This window comes from Bos indicus x Bos taurus, chromosome 17, assembly GCF_003369695.1.
Source record: "Bos indicus x Bos taurus breed Angus x Brahman F1 hybrid chromosome 17, Bos_hybrid_MaternalHap_v2.0, whole genome shotgun sequence".
Lineage (NCBI taxonomy): Eukaryota > Metazoa > Chordata > Mammalia > Artiodactyla > Bovidae > Bos > Bos indicus x Bos taurus.
Window position 1 is genome coordinate 28,343,324 of NC_040092.1, and position 25,801 is coordinate 28,369,124.

The following is a 25,801-nucleotide window of genomic DNA, read 5'->3' on the forward strand; positions in this document are numbered from 1 at the left end:
GTGGGGGCTGTACCTGGATGTGGGCCATCTCGCCCTGCAGCCTGACCCGGGCCTCCTGGGCCAGGGCGAGCTGCTGCTGGTACCACTGCCGGACACTCTGCAGGGACGCGATCTCAGCCTGGGATGCCTTCAGCTTGCTGGTGAGTGTGGTGCGCTCCAGCTGCACCTGCTGTAGCTGGCTCTGCAAGGCTGTCATCTGCTGCCGCAGGTCGTGCACTGAAACAGGCAAGCACAGTGCTCAGGCCGCTGCATGGCCTGGGAAGCCTGGCCTCCGCAGAGAGCGGGGACCCACTGGTTCTCCTCTTCAGCAGTGACGTCTGAAGTGCAAGCGAGGGCACTTAACCCTGGAGCAGGGCCATTTAAGTTGGGGTCTGGTCACTTCTCATCAACTAATTAACACAAAACCTTGTTTTACATGTGCTTCTGTTGAAAGACATCTGACTTCACTTTCTGTGGATTCATTAACACTGAACTGACAGCCGACAGCACCCAACCTCTGCCTGGATGAAGCTTGTCTAGCGTAAGGATTTTCTCTGAAAAGCGCATCAAAACCATCCTGCACTTAGCAACACCAGACAGTATTGGGGTTTACTGTAAATAGCAAAACCATCCCCAAAAGCACAAAAATAAACAAAAAAATGGCACTAAATCGACCATAAAAGGGCACTTGGGGAACAAGAAGTGAACTGGGAAAACTGAGCCTTGTACATCAGGCAACCCCCACGGTTCTCTGCTCTGCACCTGTCTGTAAACAACCGGAAAGAGCTCTGAGTAGATTAAATTCAGTGAGTCGGTGAATTCATAACTAGGGAATCTGCAAACAGGGAGAGCGACTGTGTGTCTGGGAACTTTCTGGCTTAAGACTTTGGCCTGATGAAGTCTGTGAGTCATCAACAAACTCAGGAACGGTATCCACAAGAAACTCCACTGGTTTGCTGATATGGTCAACTCTTAACACGGATGATGGCAGGGGGAGCAGACAAGAAATCACAGCACAAACCCAAGTCATAGTCCAAACAAAACCAGTCAAATATTTAAAAAATAAATTTCACCAAACACTTAAGAAAACACGTACAATTTTAAATTCTAAAAATTTAAAATGAAACAAAAAAAAAATAACAGGATTCATGACCCCTCATCTTGGGAGATCCAACCTCTGCTCTTGAAATCCTTGAGAACAGATGTGCCTCAAAGTTCAGCATGGTAGGGCTTTAGGAAGGCAACTGGAGCATCCCCTACACCCCGAATCCCCCACCCAGCCGGCGCTGTACTGGGTGTAGGTCACTGTTGACCTGCTCTGGTCAGGTCAGACCTTGCAACCCGAGCACTACAGAACTTTTTGAACATTATATTAATAATTTTCTTAAGGGACTGGGTATCATAAAACGCCTGGAGACTAAAAACAGTCAGCTGTTATATTTCTCAGCTGGTGCTCCCCACCACTTCCCCCCGTCCCCAGTATCAGGATAAGCTCTTGTGATAGCAGCTTGTCACTCTTTCTTTTCTGTCATAAGATCTGAAACCTAGTCTCACAAGTCTTACGACCAAGACTCCATGTGGGCAGACCTGGTCCCTCACAGCCACCCCGCCGAACCACTCCCCATCTCTCAGGATCCCAGACTTCAAGGATGAGGGTGTCATCTATCCAGGCTTCTGGAGGACCAGGATCTGGGCTGACACTCCCCTGGGCTCTGAGTGCCCTTCTCCCCATCCCCAACCCCCAACCCTTCTCCTGCCCGCAGTGCACAGGGAGATGCTGAGCCCACAGACCAGGTTCTTGGTGCCTGGACATGTGTGGCTCATGGACTCTGGGAATGGAGTGTGTGTCCCCAGAATGAGCAGAGAGCACGAGGGAAGGACCCCACAAGTCCTTCACTTACCACTAAGGCTCCCAGGCTCCACTGTTTCATTTGTCTATCATTCCGAAGGGGGCTCCCCTAGGGACCCAGCTAGACCCAAAATCTGAACTTAAGGAGGAAAAAGAAATATTTACTAGTCACTGGTCTCAGTGTTGCTTTTAAATATTCCAAACAGCATCTGCAATGCTGGAATAACCAGGCCGGTCTAGCCCCTCAAGCAACAAACGACTAGGGAGGCAGAACGAGTGGAAACAATTACATCTAACCATTAAGCGTCCAAAGTCCATTTCTAAGACATAAGCCACCCTTTGATGCGCATGCAAAAACATGCAGAATTCCACAAGTTCAACCAAAGATAACCCTCCGTTAGGCAAGTGGACACTTCATGTACAAATTAGAAGGGACAATAACCCCTCAGCACATTGATGGGACAGTAGGTCAGTCCCCAGAGCAGACAGGGAGAAGGGGATGACAGAGGATGAGATAGTTGGATGGTATCACCAACTCAACGGACATGAGTGTGAGTAAGCTCTGGGAGATGGTGAAGGACAGGGCAGCCTGGCGTGCTGCAGTCCATGGGGTCACAAAGAGTCGGACACGACTGAGCAACTGAACAACTGGAGCAGATGAGACGAAACCTCCAGGGGCACAGCCCCTGGGCACCTGCATACAACGAAGGGGCATATGCGGGACCGCTCACCTGTGTTGTCCTTACTGAGGATGCTTCTCTGCATCTCCTCCACTTTGGCCATTAGTCTCTGATACTGCTCCTCTGCCACCTGCAGGTCACTGTTGGAGGATGCCAGGCTGGCATTCTTGGCTTCCAGCATGTTCTGCAGGTCAGTCATTGCCTGCTCGAGGTCCCAGCAGGACTGCTTCAAGGTGTCCACCTCTGAACTGAGTGAGTCTTGCCTCTGCTGGCTGCTGTGGCTGTGCTCCAGCTGCGCCTGCAGCCTCGTGTGCAGAGCGGCCAGCTGCGCCTGCAGCTCGGCCTTTTCTTTAAGTGCCTGGAGAGACCCACAAACAGCCATGCTGACTCTTGGAAAAATAAGTCACTTCCGCCCTGCCTAATAAGAGGGCTGCCAAAACTCAGCCAGTGAGACAAAGAAAGGTGTCCAACAGGTGGCCTTTACAGGAAAGCGCCACATTGTACAAAATATTCAGGAACTCCAGCATTACAGCTATCCCCAAAGAAGGGGTTTCTCCAACCAGGCCCTGCAGGCAGGTAGGTGGGGTGAAGACAGAATGTGCTTGTTTTCTGCATGGCGGCACCTGAGCAGGCCAGCATGGGGGGAAGGCTCTGCGATCACCTTCTCGCCCACAAGGATGTTGGAAAACATGTTTGTTCAAAAAAGAAAAAAGCGCACAAGCGTGTACACACACACACACACACACACACACACACACACACACACAATACCTGAGAGCTCAGGGATCTCTAATAGATGAAGAGAGCAGCCAGATACAAGTTTGGGAAAAACCAAACCCACAGAACACATCAGCTGGGAAAGGGCACCATTCCATGAGGCCTTGAGGGCTGTAGCCAGGGGCACAGAGCAGCCTGAGGCACCATCTGTACTAGGTGGCAGGACCACAGGGACCCCTGTCTGATGGACACAGCAGGAAGTGACAGGAAAGGTGGGGCCAGCAGAAGGCCCAGGCGCCTGGAGCACCAGAGAAGAGACAGGGAGCAAAGGGCACAGTTCCAGCCCTTCAGCATCTCTCACACACCCTAAAGTCACCCTATTAGGACGTGGATGTACAGCAATTTCAAAATGCAAAAAGCAGCAGACAGCTGTACAACATACAATAAGAGAAAAACAACCTTGCGAAGACAAACAGATACAATAAACAGAAGAACAAATACTCAAAGAAAAGAAGCTAACTGAGCAGATGCAATAAAATTTTATAGGAAGTATAATCAGTGTCTTCACAGAAATGCCAGCAAGTTTTGCACCCGTAACAATCCACAAAGATCTTGGCTTGGACACAGCTGAAGAGCAAATCAAATTCCAGGAGGATCAGTTCAGTTCAATCACTCAGTTGTGTCCAACTCTTTGTGATCCGATGGACTATGGCACATCAGGCTTCCCTGTCCATCACCAACCTCCAGAGATTGCTCAAACTCATGTCTATTGAGTCAATGATGCCATCCAACCATCTCATCCGTCCTCTGTCGTCTCCTTCTCCTCCTGCCTTCAATCTTTCCTAGCATCAGGGTCTTTTCCAGTGAGTCAGTTATTCACATCAGGTTGCCAAAATACTGGGGCTTCAGCTTCTGCATCAGTCCTTCCAATGAATACTCAGGACTGATTTCCTTTAGGATGAATTGATTTGATCTCCTTACAGTCCAAGGGCCTCTCAAGAGTCTTCAACATAACAGTTCAATAGCATCAATTCTTCGGCACTCAGCTTTCTTTATAGTCTAACTCTCACCTCCATACATGACTATTAGAAAAACCATAGCTTTGACTAGAGGGACCTTTGTTGGTAAAGTAATGTCTCTGCTTTTTAATATGCTGTCTAGGTGGGGTCATAGCTTTTCTTCCAAGGAGCAAGTGTCTTTTAATTTCAAGGCTGCAGTCACCATCTGCAGTGATTTGGGAGTCCAAGAAAACAAAGTCTATCACTGTTACCATTGTTTTCCCATCTATTTGCTGTGAAGCTATGGGACCAGATGCCATGATTTTAGTTTTCTGAATGTTGAGGTTTAAGGCAGCTTTTTCACTCTCCTCTTTCACTTTCATCAAGAGACTCTTTAGTTCCTCTTTGCTTTCTGCCATAAGGGTGGTGTCATTTGCATATTTGAGGTTATTGATATTTCTCCTGGCAATCTTGATTCCAGCTTGTGCTTCATCCAGCCCGGCATTTTGCACGATGTACTCTGCATATAAGTTAAATAAGCAGGGTGACAATATACAGCCTTGATGTACTCCTTTTCCAATTTGGAACCAGTCAATTGTTCCATGTCTGATTCTAACTGCTGCTTCTTAACCTGAGTACGGATTTCTCAGGAGACAGGTAAGGTGGTCTGGTATTCATTCCCATCTTCTGAAGAATTTTCCACAGTTTGTTGTGATCCACAGTCAAAGGCTTTGGTGTAGTCAATAAAGCAGAAGCAGATGTTTTTCTGGAACTTTCTTGCTTTTTCTATGATCCAACAGATGTTGGCAATTTGATCTCTGGCTCCTCTGCCTTTTCTAAATCCAGCTTGAACATATGGAAGATCTCAATTCATATACTGGCGAAGACTCGCTTGGAGAATTTTGAGCATTACTTTGCTAGCGTGGGAGATAAGTGCCATGAAATTAAAAGATGCTTACTCCTTGGAAGGAAAGTTATGACCAACCTATATAGCATATTCAAAAGCAAAGACATTACTTTGCCAGCAAAGGTATGTCTAGTCAAGGCTATGGTTTTCCCAGTAGTCATGTATAGATTTGAGAGGTGGACTGTGAAGAAAGCTGAGTGCTGAAGAATTGATGCTTTTGAACTGTGGTGTTGGAGAAGACTCTTGAGAGTCCCTTGGACTGCAAGGAGATCCAACCAGTCCATTATAAAGGAGATCAGTCCTGGGTGTTCTTTGGAAGGACTGATGCTAAAGCTGAAACTCCAGTACTTTGGCCACCTTATGCGAAGAGCTGATTCACTGGAAAAGACCCTGATGCTGGGAGGGACTGGGGGCAGGAAGAGAAGGGGACGACAGAGGATGAGATGGCTGGATGGCATCACTGCCTCGATGGACATGAGTCTGAGTGAACGCCAGGAGTTGGTGATGGGCAGGGAGGCCTGGCGTGCTGCAATTTATGGGGTCGCAAAGAGTCAGACATGACTGAACAACTGAACCGAACTGAGATGAGTGCAATTGTGTGGTCATTTGAACATTCTTTGGCATTGCTTTTCTTTGGGATTGGAATGAAAATTGATCTTTTCCAGTCCTGTGGCCACTGCTGAGTTCTCTGGCATATCGAGTGCAGCACTTTCACACCATCATCTTTTAGGATTTGAAATAGCTCAGCTGGAATTCCATAACCTCCATTAGCTTTGTTTGTAGTGATGCTTCCAAAGGCCCACTTGACGTCACATTTCAGGATGTCTGGCTCTAGGTGAGTGATCATACCATCATGGTTATCTGAGTCATAAAGATCTTTTTTGTATAGTTCTTCTGTGTAATCTTGCCACCTCTTCTTAGTATCTTCTGCTCCTGTTAGGTCCATACTATTTCTGTCCTCTATTGTGCCCATCTTTGCATGAAATGTTCCCTTGGTATCTCTAAATTTCTTGAAGAGATCTCTAGTCCTTCCCATTCTATTGTTTTCTTCTATTTCTTTGCATTGATCACTTAGGAAGGCTTTCTTTTCTCTCCTTGCTATTCTTTGGAACTCTGCATTCAAATGGGTGTATCTTTCCTTTTCTCCTTTGCCTTTAGCTTCTCTTTTCTCAGCTTTGTGTAAGGCCTCCTCAGACAACCACTTTGCCTTCTTGCATTTCTTTTTCTTGGCGATGGCCTTGATCAATGTCTTGTACATTGTCTTGTACAATGTCTCAAATCTCCATCCCTAGTTCTTCAGGCACTCTGTCTACTTGTCACTTGAATCTATTTGTCACTTCCACTGTATAATCGTGAGGGATTTGATTTAGGTCATACCTGAATGGTCTAGTGGTTTTCCCTACTTTCTTCAATTTAAGACTAAATTTTGCAATAAGGAATTCATGATCTGAGCCACAGTCAGTTCCTAGTCTTCTTTTTGCTGACTGTATAGAGTTTCTCCATCCTTGGCTGCAAAGACATAATCAATCTGATTTTGGTATTGACCATCTGGTGATGTCCATGTGTAGAGTCTTCTCTTACGCTGTTGCAAGATGGTGTTTGCTATGACCAGTGCATTCTCTTGGCAAAACTCTGTTAGCCTTTGCCCTGCTTAATTTTGTACTCCAAGGCCAAACTTGCCTGTTACTCCAGGTATCTCTCATGTTCCATAGGACAAAGTGAAAACAGTGTACAACCAAAAGGAACCTTGAAACCTCAGTAATCAGCTCTTCAGTCTGGAGTTTATACAGCAGAGCAAGCATTCTAGTGTGGGTGCCCTCCCCATATCCCCACAGCACCGGTTACTGAGGGGACAGCCCCCACCCCCTACCCCACTGCCGTGACCAGACACCTCCCCAGGCCCTTGCCATCTTCCTGCCAAGTGCAGAGGGTCAAAGGCAGCTGAACTGATTTACTCTGATTATTGATAGGAATGCTGAGAATTAAGGGGTGGAAAATGATTTTTCAGGCATATGCTAACCAGATAAAGCAAAATTCGTACCAGAAAAACCAAAAACTACTAAAGGGACAAAGATGACAATTTCACTGAGCCAGAAAGAGGTGAAATCCACTCCAAAAGATTGAACTGTTATGGACTGTTGGGTCTCTAATAGCAAAGCTAGGAGGTATCCAAGGCAGATCCTAACAGAGATACAGGGAGAAGCCCCACAGTCAGAGTGGGAAACTAGCATACCTCTTTCCAAGGCTGACAAATAGAACAAGGGAAAAATAAATGGTTACAGAGGAAAAGGCTGCTAATGATGATAAAGCTTCTTCTTAAAGACATGTGTAAAACTTGGTGTGTAGTGAATAGGAAAGTGCACATTCTTTCCAAAGACATGGCACATTAATACATCCATCAAATTTCAATTACCTGACTAGCTTCTAATGATAAAGCTTCCAGCTGTCCTTCGAGTCTCATTTTTTCTTTAAGAACCTGTAACATTTCATCATGAGTTTCAGCAACAGAGCTTTCCAGGGACACACTAGAGGATAAAGACAAAAGGATCAGGTGGTGGGCATATAATTGATCGTTATCTTCCTTTATGCTATCCATACTCTCCAGATTTCATACCCCTCTGGCTACTCTCCCCTAATTAAAAAAAATTTTTTTTTTCACTGTGGTATAGGCTTCTCTCTAGTTGTAGCACTTGGGCTTAGTTGGCCTGAGGCACATGTGACCTTAGTTCCCTGCCAGGGATCAAACCTGTATCCCCTGCTTTGGAAGATGAATTCTTAACCATCTTTTCTAATTTTTAAAATTAGGTCAAGTCCTTAGGTTTAAGCCCTTTCCCTAATTTTTTTTAAAAAAAACAGATAAGTAAAAAGATTTAAGTAGACAGTTAAAGCTCAAACTCTCGCCCACAGTAGGGCCTTTACAGCCAGCACAGGGCCAGAACACCTTTATGGAGACGTGAGTCCATGTCACATCAATGCAACAAATCCTGGAAAGCAGAATACCTTAACGTTGCAGGTGAGCACTCATCAGACACAGTTTCTTTTCTAACAAAGCAACAGAGAGTGTATAAATCAAATGTTAAGGAGTGAGCGTGGAACTCTGAGGGGAAGGTGGTGTCTCGTGGGCTCCAGTGTCACCCACCTGCTGCAGATGCTATTGGTCCGGCTTCGTGTCTCCCCGTTGACCTCCTGCCTCTGCTCCTGGTGCTCGGCTGCTGCAGCCTGCAGGACATCTGAGATGGAGGGGAACTGGCCCAGGGCTCCAACTGCGATCTCCCTGCCACTGACCATGTAGGGGGCCTCACGCGTGCCCCCCATGTTCGCTGGGATGCCTGGTGTCCCGCGGGCGGAGACGCTGCTGTAGGAGGAGCTATCACTCTCCGTCCCGTCAGCCTCGGACACGTTGTCTCCAGTCAGGGATGCATTCTCCAGGCGGTCGTCGGCCTCGGGGCACAGGCTGACCTCAGACACCACTGATGTCCCGCTGCCTCGGTTCTGCTTCAGGGAGCCCCTGGTAGAGTCCGGAGCTGGAACATTTCCACCAGAATTCCGAACGTCTGAATCTTCAGTTCTGTAATCAGCCAGAGACCGAATTTTGCTTGATTTGGAACTTTTTTTCTCCTTAGGATGTGCCAGGAGCCCTAAGCTGCCCACCTTCGGCCCCCGAGGGACACTGGTGCGCAGGAAGGAATATTCTTTTGTCATAGCCACGGCACTGGCCCTCGGTAAGGTTTCTGGGTTCAACATGAGTTCAGGATCAAGTGTGCTAAAAAGTCTCGTTTTAGTTACAGGTTGACTGGACTGAAGAGGAAAAAAAAGTACAAAAATTATGTTTAAAATTGACAAGCAGCATTCAAAAATCGCCACCCAGAAAGGCCATACCGATTACATAAACAGAGCACCCTCCCGCCATGCTCCCACGTCACGGGCCTTCCATTCTTAACCTCACTCCTCCATGTCCATCCCAGGGAAAGTCCAAGCACAGGCCTGTCATAACTGTGACCTGATGACATTTTAAAACACCTACTAGAGCAAGTCCTTCCTCATCACACCTCCTTCACAAAATTTCCCTGCCTATTCTCTCATGTTTACCTTTTAGATAAACCTTTAAATTTTTCAAGTTAAAATATTAGTCCTGTTGAATTAGAATTACCATAAATTTATAATTACTTACGGGATAATGAGCATTTTCCTTCTATTTATTCATATCTATTTGCATGATCCTCCACAGAGAAACTTATGTAGTGTTTTATCTAGATTCTAAACCATTTTTGTTGCCATTTGATACTTAGAAATTATTTTGTTGATACTGTAAATATTACTTTTTTCCCTCTAATTTTATAACTGGTCATATGAGGATAACTACTTTTCATATCTGTATTTCAAACTTACAATTTCTGAACCCCAGTTATTTTATAATATTTTTATAAATTTATAATAATAGCAATTTTCAGTTGATTCGCCAACATTTTTCTAAGGTGTTACCAACACCTGCAAATAACAATGTCATTTCTCTTTTTCTTTTTAAAATAATTTTCTTTCTATTTTTTGCTGCACTGGGTCTTTGTTGCTGCACAGGCTTTTCTCTAGTTGAGGCAAGCAGGGACTACTCACTGGTTGTGGTACATGGGTTTCTCATTGTGATGGCTTCCCTTGCTGCTGAACACAGGCTCTAGGGCATGTGGGCTTCAGCAGGTGCAGCATGTAGGCTCAGGAATTGCAGCTCCTGGGCTCTAGGGCATGAGCTCAATAGCTGTGGCACATGGGCTTAGTTGCTTCACGGCACGTGGGATCTCCCTAGACCAGGGATCGAACCCATGTCTCCCACACTGGCAGGCAGATTCTTCACCACTGAGCACCAGGGAAGCCCTCTCCTATTTTTTAATACTTATATCTCTCATTTTTTTTTCTCATATCATTGTGTTAGCTAGAACTTCCCAACTGGCCTTGAATGAAGCTGAGGATGTGAGAAGATGACATTCCTTGATGCTAAATCAACATGACTTTCTTTTACAAATTAATGTTCAGTTCATGTTATTCTATAAAGTCAGTGCAGTCCCAAAGTGGTGAGGGACCAGGTGGGTGAGGAGCATCTCAGAACGATGCTGTGACACAGCAGCAAGGATAAGTGAGTCGGAGCAGTGAGGAAGAGTAAGGGATATGGGGCGACAGACTGACCGGGCCTCCCAGACAGATACACACACTATAAAGCTGCCATAATTAGAGCCACAGAGACCAAGAAAAGCAGCAGACGGACTGATGACACAGAACACAGCCGAAGAACTGGCCCAAGTATTGGTGGCGTCTAAAGATATTAAGGGAGAACGCCAGAAAGGGAAAAGACAGACTACAAAATAAGCAGCCTTGAGATAATCGACCAGCAGTCCACAAAGAGGCTCATTCCTACCTCTCGCCTCCATCCAAGCAAGTGGATTATATCTACATAATAAAATAAAAAACACAACTTATGAAAATTTTTACATTATCTCTTACTTTTAGTATAAAAAGAAAAGAGGTGAATTTATATCCTTCAAATGGGAAGATCTTAAATACGATATAAACCCTAAAAGAAGTAACAGCGAAGACTGAAAGTTCTGAATGTAAACGTTCAAATCCAACGTGCAAGGTCTTCCCTGGTGGTCCAGAGGTTACGACTGAGCTTCCACTGAAGGGGGCTCAGGTTCAATCCCTTAAGATCCTGTCAGCTGAGCAGCAAAGCCAAAATGAACAAAAACAAAAAGCTGATGTGCAGCAAAAAATATACCAGAGAAGAAGTCATGGAAAATTAAGAAAAAATTATTTGCAAAAATACTAAAAGGGAATAATTTCCTCATATATAGTACCAACACAGCAAAAAGACAAACTGAAAAACAGACAAAGGCTGACAAAGACACTCAGACACTCAATATGTAAAAAGGTGCTTATTGTTCAGTTCAGTTCAGTTGCTCAGTTGTATCTGACTCTTTGCGACCCCATGAATTGCAGCACGCCAGGCCTCCCTGTCCATCACCAACTCCCGCAGTTCACTCAGACTCACGTCCATCGAGTCAGTGATGCCATCCAGCCATCTCATCCTCTGTCGTCCCCTTCTCCTCCTGCCCCCAATCCCTCCCAGCATCAGAGTCTTTTCCAATGAGTCAACTCTTCAAATGAGGTGGCCACAGTACTGAAGTTTCAGCTTTAGCATCATTCCTTCCAAAGAAATCCCAGGGCTGATCTCCTTATTGTTAGGAAGTACTTTTTTTCTCAGCTATCTGAGAACAAAGATTCAATTTTTATTATTTCTAATGCTCCCAAAGATGAGAAGTCTAGCAGTCTTACAGACTGCTAAATGGAATGTAAACCAGTCCTTATCAACTAACAAATACATAAAACCTTTTACCCAATAATTTAACAGTTAAGGATTTACCCACAAAAGTATACCAAGACACAAAACATTCACTGCAGCATTGTTTTCAATTTCAAAAAATTAGAAACAACCTAAAATGTTGATCACTTCGGGCTGGTTAATGCAATGCTGGTATGTGCACACAGTTACAAAGGGTGAGGAGGGTCTCTACTGCGCCGAGGCAGGACAGGTGTGTGAGAAAGGTCGCGTGAAGAGCAAAGAGCAGCACAGAGAGGGTGCTCCCCTTGTGCACAATCTTCGCCTCTACATGAAGGAAAACTTTGACGCTCTCAAAGTTTTTACCAGACTATAAAACAGGGGGACTTTCACTCATCCTCTCTAACCTTTAGACATAAGTATGAACTACATTCCTAAAGAAATATCTTTTTATTCTTAGTTTGGGCTTCCCTGGTGGCTCAGATGGTAAAGAATCCTCCTGCAATGCGGGAGACCTGGATTTGATCCCTGGGTTGGGAAGATCCCCTGGAGGAGGACATGGCAACTCACACCAGTATTCTTGCCTGGGGAATCCCCACGAACATGGGGTAGCAAAGAGTCAGACATGACTGATCAACTAAGCACTAAGCACATTCTTAGTTTAACTGTTTTTGCTTGCTTGTTTTGTTTTTTAATTTGCTGCATTGGGTCTTTCTTAGTGCCACGAGATCTTTGGTCGCATCCTGTGGGTTTTGATGCAGTCCACAGACTCTCTAGCTGTGATACGTGGGCTCCAGAGCATGCGGGCTCTGTAGTTGCAGCTTGCAGGCTTAGTTGCCTGAAAGCATGTGGGATCTTAGTTGCCTGAACAGGGATCAAACCTACGTCCTCTGCATTGCAAGGTGGATTCTTAACCATTGGACCACCAGGGAAGTCCCACGTACATATAATTTTTAAAGATGGGAACTGATGTTAAATTTCACCCTGAACTCCTGACACATTAATTGCCTAATGCTGGATGACCCAGACAGAGCTTGGACTTGCGGTGCAAACCTGAGAGGCAGGCTGTGCACAGGATGGGGCGTATGTACACTGGCTGGTCTGTATCTTGGTTCCGCCACTTTACTGCTTAGTGACCTTTGGCAAGTTCTTTACCTGACTGAGTCTCATCTGTGGGGAAATTAACATTGCCTGGTGCACGTAACTCCTGACTGCTGACTGTCACTGTAAGGTTTTCTGACAGGCCATCTGGATAGATGCCTGAATGCCCCTGACCGGGTGGGAGCCTCAGTCAGTTCAGAGCCTGGTGCTGGCTCTTCCAGTCTGTTTACATTGGCTTTGGAGTAGTGACACTCGAAAAGCCAAGATCCTCTCTTGGGAAAACAAATAGCCAACCCTGATAAGGACTTGTCACAACTAAATCATTCACTGAAAGTGTTTTATTTTTTTAAAGCGTGTTTTTTTTTAGTTCATTTAGTTTCAAATTCCTTTAATTTGAAATTTCTCAACTTCACGATAAACTTGGATTAAGACTGAAGTGAACCTTCACACACTCCTTTCCTAGAGTCTTGACTTCCTAGAGTCTTTAATCACTTGACTGATTAAAAATACTATTTTCATTAGTATTCTAATGAGGGTTTCATACCTGAATAAAACTGATTTTAGCAAAGCTTATGCACATACTTTGGAGAAGTAAATGGCAATCCACTCCAATATTTTTGCCTTGAGAATCCTATGGACAGAGGAGTCCATGTGATCACGAAGAGTTGGACATGACTGAGTGACTAACATACATGCACACGCTTATCATGTGTGTGACATGCCACACAGTCTAATACTGTACAGCAAAGTTCAGTAGAAACTCTATCACTTACACAATAAACAAGTCAAACCCAGGACTGGCTGCTCAAGTACAGAGAGCAGTTACACCCACATGTTCGCTGCCTCTGCTTTTCTAATGGCAGATTTAGACATAAAACATGCCTATTTGGAGGGAAGAAGGACCAGAGGGGTGGGAACCAGAGCCCCGTGGAATCTCCTCAAAGGGTGGGAGCTACATGAGAAAGATGATCTTTGCAGAGACACACACAAGCCCATCCCAGCAAAGAGAAATAAACAGCAGATCCTAGAATTATGACTGACTGACTGCTGTTTTTTCCATTAGCTGGTTCGAGAGAGGGAGACTCACTCTTTCCTGCTGGCGTTTCACCCTGTACTGTTTGAGCTGTTCTTCCAGCCGTTTTCGAGCCTGCAGTCGGACCTGCTCCTCCTTCTCCAGGGGCAGCGAAGCCTCTGTTGAGCCTGAGGTGGGGAAACGGCCATTTAGAAACTCACAACACAACAGGACACAGAAGATAAATCAGAAGAGCAGCTTGGCTGTCTAGCGTTTTATTACCAATATGATTTAGCTTTAAATAACACATGGCTGTCTAGTTTGAAAGAACTGTTTGCAAATGGAGAGAGAAATGTAAGCCTTGGACTGACCACAGACAGGATCCACCTGGTGGCAGACACAGTGGCCCAGCACAGCCGTGGTGCCTCCGCCAGCAGCACACTGCCACCTATGGGCATCCTGCCAAAAAACAGGACGCGCGCTACTTGCGCCTTTTAGTAAGTAAAGAACTGAACTTGAAGTTGGTGTCCGTGTGAGTGTTCTGAGGCTCCCACCAAGCTCTAACTCTGCTCCCTTACATTACAGAGGAACACGAACAGCAATCCTGATGGAATGACAGACAGCAGCGGCAAACAGGAACATGCTACCAAACTCGCCTTCTTTACCCAGGAACGTCCCAGCAGATTACCTCAGTTTCATACCCGAGGCGACTCCAGTCCAAGGGCCATGCTCAGGGACAAGAGGGGAACTATGCTGACAACTTTCAGGCAGCTAACAAAATTTAAAATATCTAAAACCCAAACTTTCACTTTGGGTAAAAAAAAGAGCTGAACAATGAGTGAAAGGAAGGCAAGACCCAGGCCTCCCAGCTCAGGGCCAAGGGGCTGGTGAGAGCAGAGGAATGCCATAACTGAGCCCCTTCCTGGGTGGCACCATCCTCAAATATGAATTCTGGGAGGGAAGCTGCTGTTGTTTTAAATAATCCCTAAAACCTGAGCAGTCACCAAGATTTCACTAGGAATTCACCAGTGTTGTTACTGATTGTGCACTCATACTCTTCAAGTAAGTTTCATATGAAAGAGCTTACCTACTTTTCACATTACTAAGTGGTCCAGATGGCAGAGACCACCAGAGGCATGGCCTCAGGGCTGGGCACATTCCTGGGAGGGGCGGCCAGGGGAAAAGCAGGAGAACGTGGGGCCAGAGCTCACAAAGCCCTCAGGTCAGGACGCAGGATTTCACACAGCATCCTGGCTGTTTAAAGTATGCTGTGACCCAAACAGCATAATGAAATAATTCCTGTGAACACCCTCTAGTAAGCATGGGAGTGCAAGTTGCAAATGAAACATCAAGGCGGCATTGCTGCACACCCAGCAGACTGGTGAAGACCGAAAGGAAACAGCATCTTTGTCCTCTCACAGGGCATCAGCGCCCTTGCAATGTGACCACCTATGATGGAGATAAACACAACCACTGCTTCTGACCAAGAGTTCTGCTCCTGGGATGGAGTGCATAGAAATGAAAGCACCAGTGCTGCAGCATGCAGCCACACTCGGGGCTCCTCCAGCCTTAAAAGAATGGATGTGGAGCTGCATCAACTGACGTGGAGCAATCTCCAGGTGACAGCGCTAGGTAAGAAGAGCATGCAATGATGTGAAGGACACAGGCCCATTTTAAGAACAATGATCCTCCAAACCTGGCTGTTTTCAGAGGCCTGTAAGGCACTATGTGAGAAGGTGGCTGACCTGGAGGGGAGGGAAGGAAGTACTGAAGCAGGGATGAGGTGTAACAACTGCAGCTGTGAAATGACCCCATTAGGTAAGATTATACAAGTCTGTGTGTGAAAACTTGCATGTTAGAAAAGCCTGGAGGCTTCAGGGCTCTCAGGCTGACAGTTTGCAACTTATTCGCCCCTGAATCCCCAGGGATTAGCACAAAATAAAGGCTGATTAAAGTAACTCATAAAAGAAAGCCTTCAAGCTGTAACTGGCAAGATCAAATCCCCACTGCTGCTTGCTCACCACCCCGGGTGATGGAAGACATGCATGCACAGGCCCTGCAAACTGGGGCCTCCAGTGCCGTTGTCACCATCAGGCTGTGACAAAGCCTATCTTCCCTCTGAAATGGAGCTATTTGTTAAACGCACAACCCACCACAGTGATAAAACAGCAACGGCGGAGGGGCGAGCCCTTCAGGGCCTGTGCCTCTCAAGGATGGTGAGTGACAGGGGCCCAGGGGGTGGGATGGGGAATGAGGGGGTCGGGGAGAGCCCGGCAGGAAGATGCTTACACAGTTGCGTTTCTTGCATAGGAAGACTGAGTCTGAGGGACTGCAAAGCTTCTTTTCTAACAATGCCCTCAGCACTAGTCCCCTGAGACTTCCTTAGGTTGTCATGGAAACCAGCCACACCTGGAGACGCATCAGGACCCGATGGCGAGGGAGGCTCTGGGAACTGTGGTGTCGGCCCATTCAGACAGGTGTCCCCCTGGCGTCCTTCATCTGAAGTTCTGTTTACCTTGGCACTGGCACCTGGAAAAGAGGGTGTGCTGGGCCATCATGTTTTAACAACTAAAATAGGACAAGAGGGAATCTAGACACGGGAGTACTCTCACATCCCAGGAACCTGTTCACTCCTCGAGGACAGCAAGCCTGTCCTTCCGAAAGGCAGGTGATGTGGGACAAGCGACTCAACCTCGCAGAGTGATGCCCTCACCTGCAGGACGCCCTCCTCACCTTCCTCACTACAGCCGTAGAATTTCAGTAGTCATGTTTCCTTTCCATTTAAACAAGACCAGTAAGAAATCTTATGAAAGTCTGTTTTTAAAAAAATAGCAAAAAAAAAACCCTCTACAAATCCTTAAACGTGGCCAACAATGTTTCTAATGAGTGTTGTTAACAGCAGTACTAACCAGTGTCATAGCCTCACATTTACAAAGGGCTGATTCCAAAGTTATTTCAAGGCATAAGTTTATCATCCAAAATGAGACGTCAAAGGTGAAGAGTTAGAACAGCTGATGAAAATGATTACCCCAAAGCTGAGGACAGAACCCAGAGTCTATGCTTCTGACTGACAAACACCTAATGGGTAAAAAACGGTTAACCAGTGATGACTATTCACCTGCGTATCAAGCTCAGTCTCCTCTACTAACATTACTACAAGTTGCTGCTGCTGCTGCTAAGTCGCTTCAGTCATGTCCGACTCTGTGTGACCCCATCGACGGCATCTCACCAGGCTCCCCCGTCCCTGGGATTCTCCAGGCAAGAACACTGCAGTGGGTTGCCATTTCCTTCTCCAGTGCATGAAAGTGAAAAGTGAAAGTGAAGTTGCTCAGTCATGTCCGACTCTTAGCGACCCCATGGACTGCAGCCTACCAGGCTCCTCCTTCCATGGGATTTTCCAGGCAAGAGTACTGGAGTGGGGTGCCATTGCCATCTCCTACAAGTTACTTACACACTAACTGAAACCTACTTTTGTATCAAAAGGAAAGCGCTCTCCCCCTGATGGGCAGCCAGTTGGCAGCCAATGAGTCGAGGAGATACATTGAGGGGTTTCCAGACATGTTACGGGGGCCCCCAAGCACTGCAGTGCCCCAGGTCCCCATAAGGTTAGCACCACTTGGATCTCATGATGTACCCAGTATGCAACTAGGAAATTCCCTCTGTACCCAAGCAAATTGAAAATGGGTTTCTGTCACTTGAAATGTGAGTCCCAACTAACATAGCCGCTTATTGTCATGCCTCCCTGAAAGGAAAACTAGAATATAAAGTTGAGGGGAGAGGGCAGACACAAAACAGAGTGGGAGGACCCCACCACAGCTCTGACACAACCATCTGTTCTTTTACACAAACAGCTGAGGTGAGGGGTGGGGTGGGAGTGGGGAGGAAATCGTGCATTTCAGATGCAAGTTAATCAGGTCAATACCACTTCCTAATGGGCTTATCAAATCTGGGAGAGTCTCTAAAGCGTTCTGCTTACATACAAAAGTAATTATTTGAGTGTCACACCGCACTTTAAAAAAATCTAAAAGAAGGCCTAATAAATAAGACTTGATTGTTTCCAAACAGAAGTCTAATTATGGCTAAACAAATAATGATGACACAAAAACTGGCCAGCCCCACCTCCTGGGTGCTTCCCAAGTGCTCACATTTCACATGGGCGTTCACCACCACCCTAAGATGCAGGGTGGAGAAGGAAAGGGCAACCTACTCCAATACTTTTGCCTGGAGAATCCCTTGGACAGAGCAGCCTGGAGAGCTACAGTCTATCGGGTCGCAGAGTTGGACATGACTGAGTGACTCTCACACACACACACACACACACACACACACACACTCACACACACACACACACAAGATGCAGGGGCCATTCATCTTTCCATTTTCTCAGTAAGAGAGTGAGGTGGAAATAAATTAAGGATCTTGGTTGAGGGCTCATTCCTGTTAGCGGCAGACCTAGGAGTTGTTCCAATTGCAGAACCCTTGATACTGGGCCAAGCCGCATCGGCCTCACCTAGCACTTAAGAAGCAGGAAGCAGCAAAGCCATTTCAGGTGCCTGAGCACTGTTTTACCAGAAGGGAAACGCAGTTTCTGCTAGTAAATCAGTGCATATACATGTTACGATGTTCAAGCATACACTGCCCAGGAAGGGGCATGAGGAAGCAGTCATTTTTTCTGTGCTTCCAACACATGAATAACCCACTAGCTAACATGGAAATGTGATCCAGTAATTCTCAGATCACTAGTGGCACACTTTCCAGTTAGTAAAAATCTGACAACCAACCAAAAAGGTAGAAATGTTAGGCAGGGGACAGTGATGTGTCAGTGAAGATCTACACAAACCTTATGGGTAAACCATGCTGCTCCGTCCCTCTGGAGCAGACAGCTCCAGAAATTTCCCATTTAACACACATGGTGTTTGAGTCAAAGTTGGCCTCAACTAAAAAAATACATAAAAACACACTCTGAGTGAAGCTCTTAGACACCACTGTCTTCTTCCAAAAGGCAAGACGACCTCTGTTCTCCTGTTTCAAGGTAAGATGTGAGCAGAACACAGAGTAACTGGCAACTTACACTGGGCTTCATCCCACTGATCCAGCGGCGCCAGTGAGCCAGGGGGCTTTGGGGGGCCCTCAGGTTGAGCTGAAGAGCCACTGCTGGATCTGTCCTCCACCAGGCCCTCCTGCATAGCCGCCGCACTGTCCATGGTCAGGGTGACACGGGCTGGGCTGACGCTCAGAGGCTAAAAGTGAACTGGGAGCGAGTTCAGTTTCTGCCATTAGCAACGGCCAAAAGCTCCTGGGACGGACCACACTAGGTTTGCCATTTTGGGGAAGAGATTTACAGTCTCACAGATGGCCTGAAATCAAACCAGGTAATGTGCATGATACCTGCCAGAAATAAGAAGAGAAAGAAGGTATTATGAAACTCCATTTGTCAGATTTGAAGTAACAAGTCCAAGACTAACATTTGGTTCCCAACATGCATCTGTATAATAAATATATTCATACAACAAATAATCCTTGAGCACCTACAGCATCCTATTTTTTGAGGATAAAAAACTGACCCAAACCCATTTGGCCCATCCCTGAGGCCATCTGCACCGATGACTGCTGAAAACCATCCCCCACCAGGGTGAGAAGCTCCTCCACGGACAATGTAATCAGCAGAGCTGGGGGTGGGGCTTGGATGACTGAGGAGCCGAGTCTTTATTTATTTAAACTTAACTGACTTGTATGTAAACAGCGCATGTGGCCAGTGGCTTAGTATTGGATATAGAGGCCCAAGTGCTCACAGGGGTCAAAGGGTGAGCTCCTCTCCCAGGAGACCTGGCATGTCAGTGCCCAGGCCATGCCTTAGAATCAGAGGTCAACAAGGAAGACGTAACAGCATGGAGCATGGTAAACTGGACACTAAAGGAGGAGGCGTGGGGGGACGAGGACATGTGGAAACTAGCCACTGGGGTCTGGGGGGCAGAGAAAGGACCTCACAGCAGGTGATCAGATGCATTCTTCATTTCTCACAAGATCTGCTATCTTTCAGCTTGTTCTGCCAAGCTGAATTTAAGGGAGCAAAACTGCCCAAAGCCTGGCAACTGGTTATTGCTTTTGAAGTGTAATGAGGATATTATCACTTCGTTTCCTCCTCAACAGATAAGGTGCTGCTATTTTTCTGCAGAAATGGTGGCATTTATTTCCTTGAAGATTTCATATTATCCTATGTACTGTTTGGTGTTTCACGGGTTCCAGGACAAAAATTTATGGGACTTTCCTCCGCGGCTTCCAAATGCCACATAGATGTTTTTGAGACGAGCCTAAGCAACAGCTGACTCTCACTAGATGATCCTGTTTCTCCACAGTTCTCTGTCACCCTGTCACCCATGAACAGGCAGCCCTTAGTGGCTGGCACAACCTGTGAACACCTAGTGATGGGAACCCAGCAGTGTTTGGCCTGCAGTGTCAATCATCCACACATTTCCCTCTGCTATCTGGCACCTGACAGGCCAGCGACATCATGGATTACTAAGTGTTGTTATGAATATAAAAAGGCTACGCCGACTTTTTTTTGGTGGCCTCATGGCTTGCAGGATCTTAGCTCCCCAACCAAGGATTGAACCCAGGCCCTCAGCATTGAAAGTATGCAGTCCTAACCAGTGGACTGCTGGCGGATGTCCTATGTCTACTATTAAGTGCAGAGCTAGTACTAAGACTCTGTACTTGAGAGGATCACAGAATTGTGTGAAAACATGAGTAGCTACAATCCAATGTAGTTAATCAATAAGCACCGGGTGCTGCTGGCTCATGGTGCCTGGCGTGAGGAAATATTTGAGGACTGAAAGGATGTCTGAAGCGGGGTACCTAGGTCAACCAATGATCCATGTGCAATGAGGTCTCAACTTGGTTTCTGTCTCTACAACATTCGGTAACCTCTTTCATCCACGGAGACACTTTCCAGGTTGGAGGGTGGGTGGACAAACAGGCCAGTCCACAGGTCCCTCTGAAAACCACCATCTCACAGGGACCTGGCTGCACAGGACACCACTGTGACACCTGCTGAGCCTGCCCTCACTCCGTGGGCACAGCTGGTGGTAAGCTGGCCAGAGTGACACCATAGAGGAGGTGATGCCCACAAGGCCAGGCAAGGGCACACTCAGGCTGTCCCTTCACCACAGGCTTCACTTCACAGACAGGTGACTACAGATGGTCGGGCTGGGACACACACAGTGGACTGTGGAAGCAACTGTCCCTGCCTATGGTGTATGGTGCTCCTTAACAAAGGAATACATTTGCATTTTGCTTTGAAATTCTTTGTTCCTGTCTTGTGGGGGTGGGGTGAAGCTGCCTACATCATCACATGCTCCCTAAGATGCCTGCCTAAGAGGGTAACAACAACAGATAAGTGCTTTTCAGAGCTGGTCCCTCTGTTGCCAATGCCCTTTTCCCTTTGACCACCGGGCAAATCCCCCTGGATCCTTTCACGTCTGCCATTAGGCACTGCTCTCAAGTCTCCTGAATCTCAGGTAAAGCACCCCTCCCTGCCACCATGATACCCTGTGTGCATCAGTTCAGTTCAGTTGCACAGTCATGTCCGACTCTTTGCGACCCCACGAACCGCAGCACGCCAGGCCTCCCTGTCCATCACCAACTCCCGGAGTTTACCCACACTCATGGCCATTGAGTCGGTGAATATCACACCGCAATTGTGTGTGTGCCCATCTCTTCCATCACCCTGTAAGATCCTACACAGAAATCACCACTCCAGGTCTGCCCCTACCCCCTCAAACATCCCCTACACAGAGTAGTGCTCAATGCAGGCTGCTGACAAATACATCTCTGCCTCCACCAAGTCCTACCCCTTAGCAACCAACCTAGTAGTTCAAAAACAAAATGATACAGTATTTGCATCCTTGAATATCCACAACGCTTTGTCAAATACAGGATTATCTCTACTACTCAGTGCAGTTGGGAGTCACAGTTCTGGGAGAGCAAAGAACTCCTGGGAGGTGCAAACCGGGAGAGCAGCATGTAAGTGGCCACAGGTCAGGGAAGCATCTAAGGAGCCACGGGAACGTGCTACTGAGGCAAGAGTGACAACACCTGACCCTGACACTATGCAGGAAAGAGAGCATGGCCGAGACGTTTGTGTGCACTGAGGAAGGCACACCAAAGACAGAAAGAAATGTGTCAGGCTGTTTGAGTCTAATACCAGTACACAGTCCATGCATTTGCTTGCCTTTATTTGGATTTCTTGCTAAACAAGAAGTCTTCTGATTCCCAAGGAGTCCTAACTGCCCCGCAACCCCCACCCCTTGAGATGAATGGTGCAGCCCTGGAGACCCTGTGACTGTGACTTGTTCTTGTAACTTATGAAGGTGGCTCCTATTCACATGCAGCTCTGCCTGAAGCCAGACAAGAGACGGGATTCACAGAACACCAGAAGCAGCCTCTGGGGAAGGGACATGTCTCCCTATCCATAATACACTGGCATTCTCCATGTATCCTCAGCCTCATGTGAATTTTACTTAGCATGACTCAGTCATCCAGGCCTCATTATTTCAGACTGCTGACAAAAACAGGACAAGGTGGGTTAGACAGCTGGGAGTACATCACAAGGAAGCTGTTATTAGTAACATGCACTCCATTTTGTGATTTAGAAAAACAGAGATCAGCCTAATCATAGTACCATTTCTGACCACCTGCATTCTGTGTTTCCCGGAGGGAAGAGATGAAGCAAAGTTATCACTTAGAACTTCAAAAAGTATGTAACTCTAGGTTCACCGCTGTCTGACATTAAAAGACTTCAGATAGAGAAACTACCATCTCAGGCAACTATGTGAGCTCCAGCTTCCTCGAGACAGATCACTTAGATCTGGTATATGCATATCAACAGCTCCATCTACTCCACCTTCTTTATGATGGTCCTACTGGCAATTTAGAAACAACAGAGCATGGGAATTCCATGGTGGTCCAGTGGTTAGGACTTTGCTCTTTCATTGCCGAGGTCACAGGTTTGATCCCTGGCTGGGGAACTAAGATCCTGCAAGCCATGCAGCATGTCCCAAACAAAAAGAGAAACAATAGAGCATAGCCAAAGTGAAAGCCCAGAAAGCCTCATGTCACTGCAGAGCAGTACAATGTAAAGAATAGACTCAGGTATCAGACATCTTGGCTTTAGGTCCTGAGTCCTCCACACTCCGCTGTGAGATCATGGGCAGATTTCTTAACCACTCTTAGATAGTGATCCCATCAGTAAGATGATGAGAAAAAGACCAAAAAACCTGTGCCAGGATTAAATGCAACAAGGGACATGCCCCATGACTTCAATAAATGACAGCTATTATTATTAGTGTTACTTTTTCCTTCAATTGTTTCTTGTCAAAATCAACAGGTAAAAGCCAACTGAAGATATTCTCATTCAAGAAAGCATACTGCTTGGATAAAGAAGATACGGTGTACACACACATACACACACTCTGTAATATTACTCAGCCATAAAAAAGAATAGAATTTTGCCACTTGTGACAACATGGATAGACCTGAAGAGCATTATGCTCAGTGAAAGAAGTCAGACAGAAAAAGTCAAATACTGTATGTTATCACTTGCGGAATCTAAAAAACAGGACAAATAAAACAAAAAAGAAACAGACTCTGAGATACAAACTACTGGTCACCAGAGAGGAGAAGGGAAGGGGGGTGGGCAAAGTAGATAAAGGGGATTAAGAGATGCAAACTAGTAGGTATAGATAAGTTACAAGGATGCAATGTACAGCACAGAGAATACAGCCAGTATTTTATAATAACCTTGCATGGAATGGAAAGTATAATCTACAAAAACATGAGGACCCTCGTTGTCCAGTGGTTATGACTCACGCTTCCACTGCAGGAGGCACAGATTCAATCCCTGGTTGGGAATCTCACATGCCTCAGGGTGCAACCCAAAAAGAAGAAAAAAAAAAAAAAAACCCCATCAAATTACTATGTTATACACCTGACACTCGGAGAAGGCGATGGCACCCCACTCCAGTACTCTTGCCTGGAAAATCCCATGGACGGAGGAGCCCAGTAGGCTGCAGTCCGTGGGGTCGCTCAGAGTCGGACACGACTGAGTGACTTCACTTTCATTTTTCACCTTCATGCATTGGAGAAGGAAATGGCAACCTACTCCAGTATTCTTGCCTGGAGAATCCCAGGGACGGGGGAGCCTGGTGGGCTGCCGTCTATGGGGTTGCACAGAGTTGGACACAACTGAAGCGACCTAGCAGTAGCACGCCTGAAACTAACATAAGATTGTAAGTTAACTATACTTAAAAAATTATACTGCTGCTTAAGGCAACTGGCCAAAAAAAAAAAAAAAAAAGGCTACTTTATCAGATGATTTTTATTTCCTTTTCTTGCCATTCAAGGTCCACTGTAACTGAAGGCCATCACTTCAATAAAAAGTTATGTTTGCAATATCTAAGGGACAATTTAAAAAGTAAAAAAATAAACCCATGAGTCTCCTGTAAATGTCCCAGTGGTTTCCAATCACACTGACAATAAAATCTAAGCCTCTTACCCTGAACTAGGAAACTGCACACCATCCGGCCCCTCCCCACACTGCATCCTTGTCCCTTATCACTTTCTTCCTTTTTCATTACACACTTGCCATACTTCTTTAAGAACATCAGACTTACTCCTCCCTCGGGGTCATCACACTTGCTGTTCATTTTGCTTGAAACACTCTTATCCCACCGTTTTTCATGGCTAATTTCTTGTCATAGAAGCCTTAGGTCAAAAGTTACCTTCGAGGACAGGCTTTCCCACAGATCCACCCTAAGCACCGCCTAATACTCTCTCAACAATGTCTCATTTATCCTCCACTACTACGTAGTAAGCTCAGTGACAGCAGGGATCCTGACACCATTTCAGCTCTGGATTCCAGGACCTACAATGTATGTCGCCCATCATACGACCAACAGTTGTTGAATGAAGGCGGAGCTGTTCCCGCAATACCTGCACACTACTGACAACGCCTGGCCTCACTACCTCTGGAAAGTATTACTGCACCGGTGAAACGCATCTAAGTACCCAGGATCGAGATGGAATCGAAGTGGACTGAGAGACTGAGATCACACGCGTTCTTTAAACCAGGCTTCACACTAACCGCCCGACACGAAATCACGCATGCCATCTTGACATAACTTCTGCAAAAGGACAAGAGCTGTTTCTCAGCAGCTCCAACAGCAGCTGCGGGTACCCCTGAACAAATCTCTCCCTGGCACGGGTAGACAGAGCTCCGGAAGGGCTCGAATGTATGTTTATTTATGAACCCAGTTCCTTAACAGCTGCACAAGCCAGCTTCCAGGCCCGGAGGCTACCAACGGTGAGGAGCCAGACTAGCGCGGGGCGTTGCCGCTCAAGAGAGTTGCGGTCGGCCTCCCCGTCCGCTGGGGCCCCGCCGCCCTTCTCCCAGCCCATACCCCGACTGTGCTGCGGTTCCCTGGATTCTCGCGCCCTCCGCGACCAGCGCTCCTGCCCAGGCACCACCCCGCGACCCTCACCCCGGCGGTGCGGAAGCCGCGGCGAACGCCCGGCCCGGCCGCTCCGGTGGAGACGTGGCCCCTCGAGGGGCGGAGCGCGGAGCAACGACGTAATCTGGCCCCCCCGGAAACAGCCTGTACGCAGTGCCTCCGTTCCGCAAGACAGAAGGTCCCTTTCTGCTAGCCCGCAGCCGCCCTCAGGCGGGGACTGCTTCAACCTCAAGGTCTTGATAGAGCCCACTCACAACTGGTCCGAAGAGGATTTCAGAAAGTAAATCTGGGGCGCCTTTCCCTTTCAGAAACGCAGCTCATAGACTTGCCGGACCAACTCCAACAGGAAGCCGGGCAGTTAAGCTTCCGGCGGAAGTGGCGTGGCTAAGCTCCGGTCCCGCCCCCACCCCGCCCCGCCCCGCCCCTCTCCAGCTGTCAGTGTATGGGCATGGTCATTCTGGCCCCGCCTCTACCTTATTGGCTGCATGCTCGTAAGCACCTTGGTGAGCCTGGGTCAGTGTGGGTGGAGGTGGTGGTGCTGGCGGCTGTTCTTCTAAACCCTCTACAACGCTAGTCCTTATCTTTCAGGTACAAATGCAAGAGACTCGTGGACTTTCCCAGAGGTCCAGTGGTTAAGACTCTTCCCTTCTAGTGTAGGGGGCAGCAGTTCCCATCCCTGGTTGGAGGACTAAGATCCCACCTGTGCAGTGAAACAACTCCCTCCCCGTC

General features: G+C 46.9%; 1 protein-coding gene across 5 annotated transcripts in view; it reads right to left on the bottom strand.

Moving 5' to 3' along the window:
• The window catches only part of GOLGA3 (golgin A3), a 46,922-nt gene extending 21,464 nt beyond the window's left edge, over window positions 1-25,458 (bottom strand). The window contains exons 1-8 of one of the 5 annotated variants that reach the window (XM_027567151.1): window positions 25,103-25,289; window positions 18,637-18,953; window positions 15,855-16,094; window positions 13,641-13,753; window positions 8,270-8,928; window positions 7,544-7,655; window positions 2,560-2,866; window positions 14-216 (exon numbers count right to left, since the gene is read on the bottom strand). In XM_027567151.1, the coding sequence (XP_027422952.1) occupies window positions 14-216; window positions 2,560-2,866; window positions 7,544-7,655; window positions 8,270-8,928; window positions 13,641-13,753; window positions 15,855-16,094; window positions 18,637-18,769 (1,767 nt within the window). In that variant the 5' untranslated portion in view covers window positions 18,770-18,953; window positions 25,103-25,289. Of the gene's footprint in view, window positions 1-13; window positions 217-2,559; window positions 2,867-7,543; window positions 7,656-8,269; window positions 8,929-13,640; window positions 13,754-15,854; window positions 16,095-18,636; window positions 18,954-25,021; window positions 25,290-25,326 lie in introns of those variants that run through there. The other 4 variants (XM_027567153.1, XM_027567149.1, XM_027567152.1 and 1 more) reach the window with 4 other exon arrangements.
• Between the last annotated feature and the right edge of the window lie 343 nt (window positions 25,459-25,801).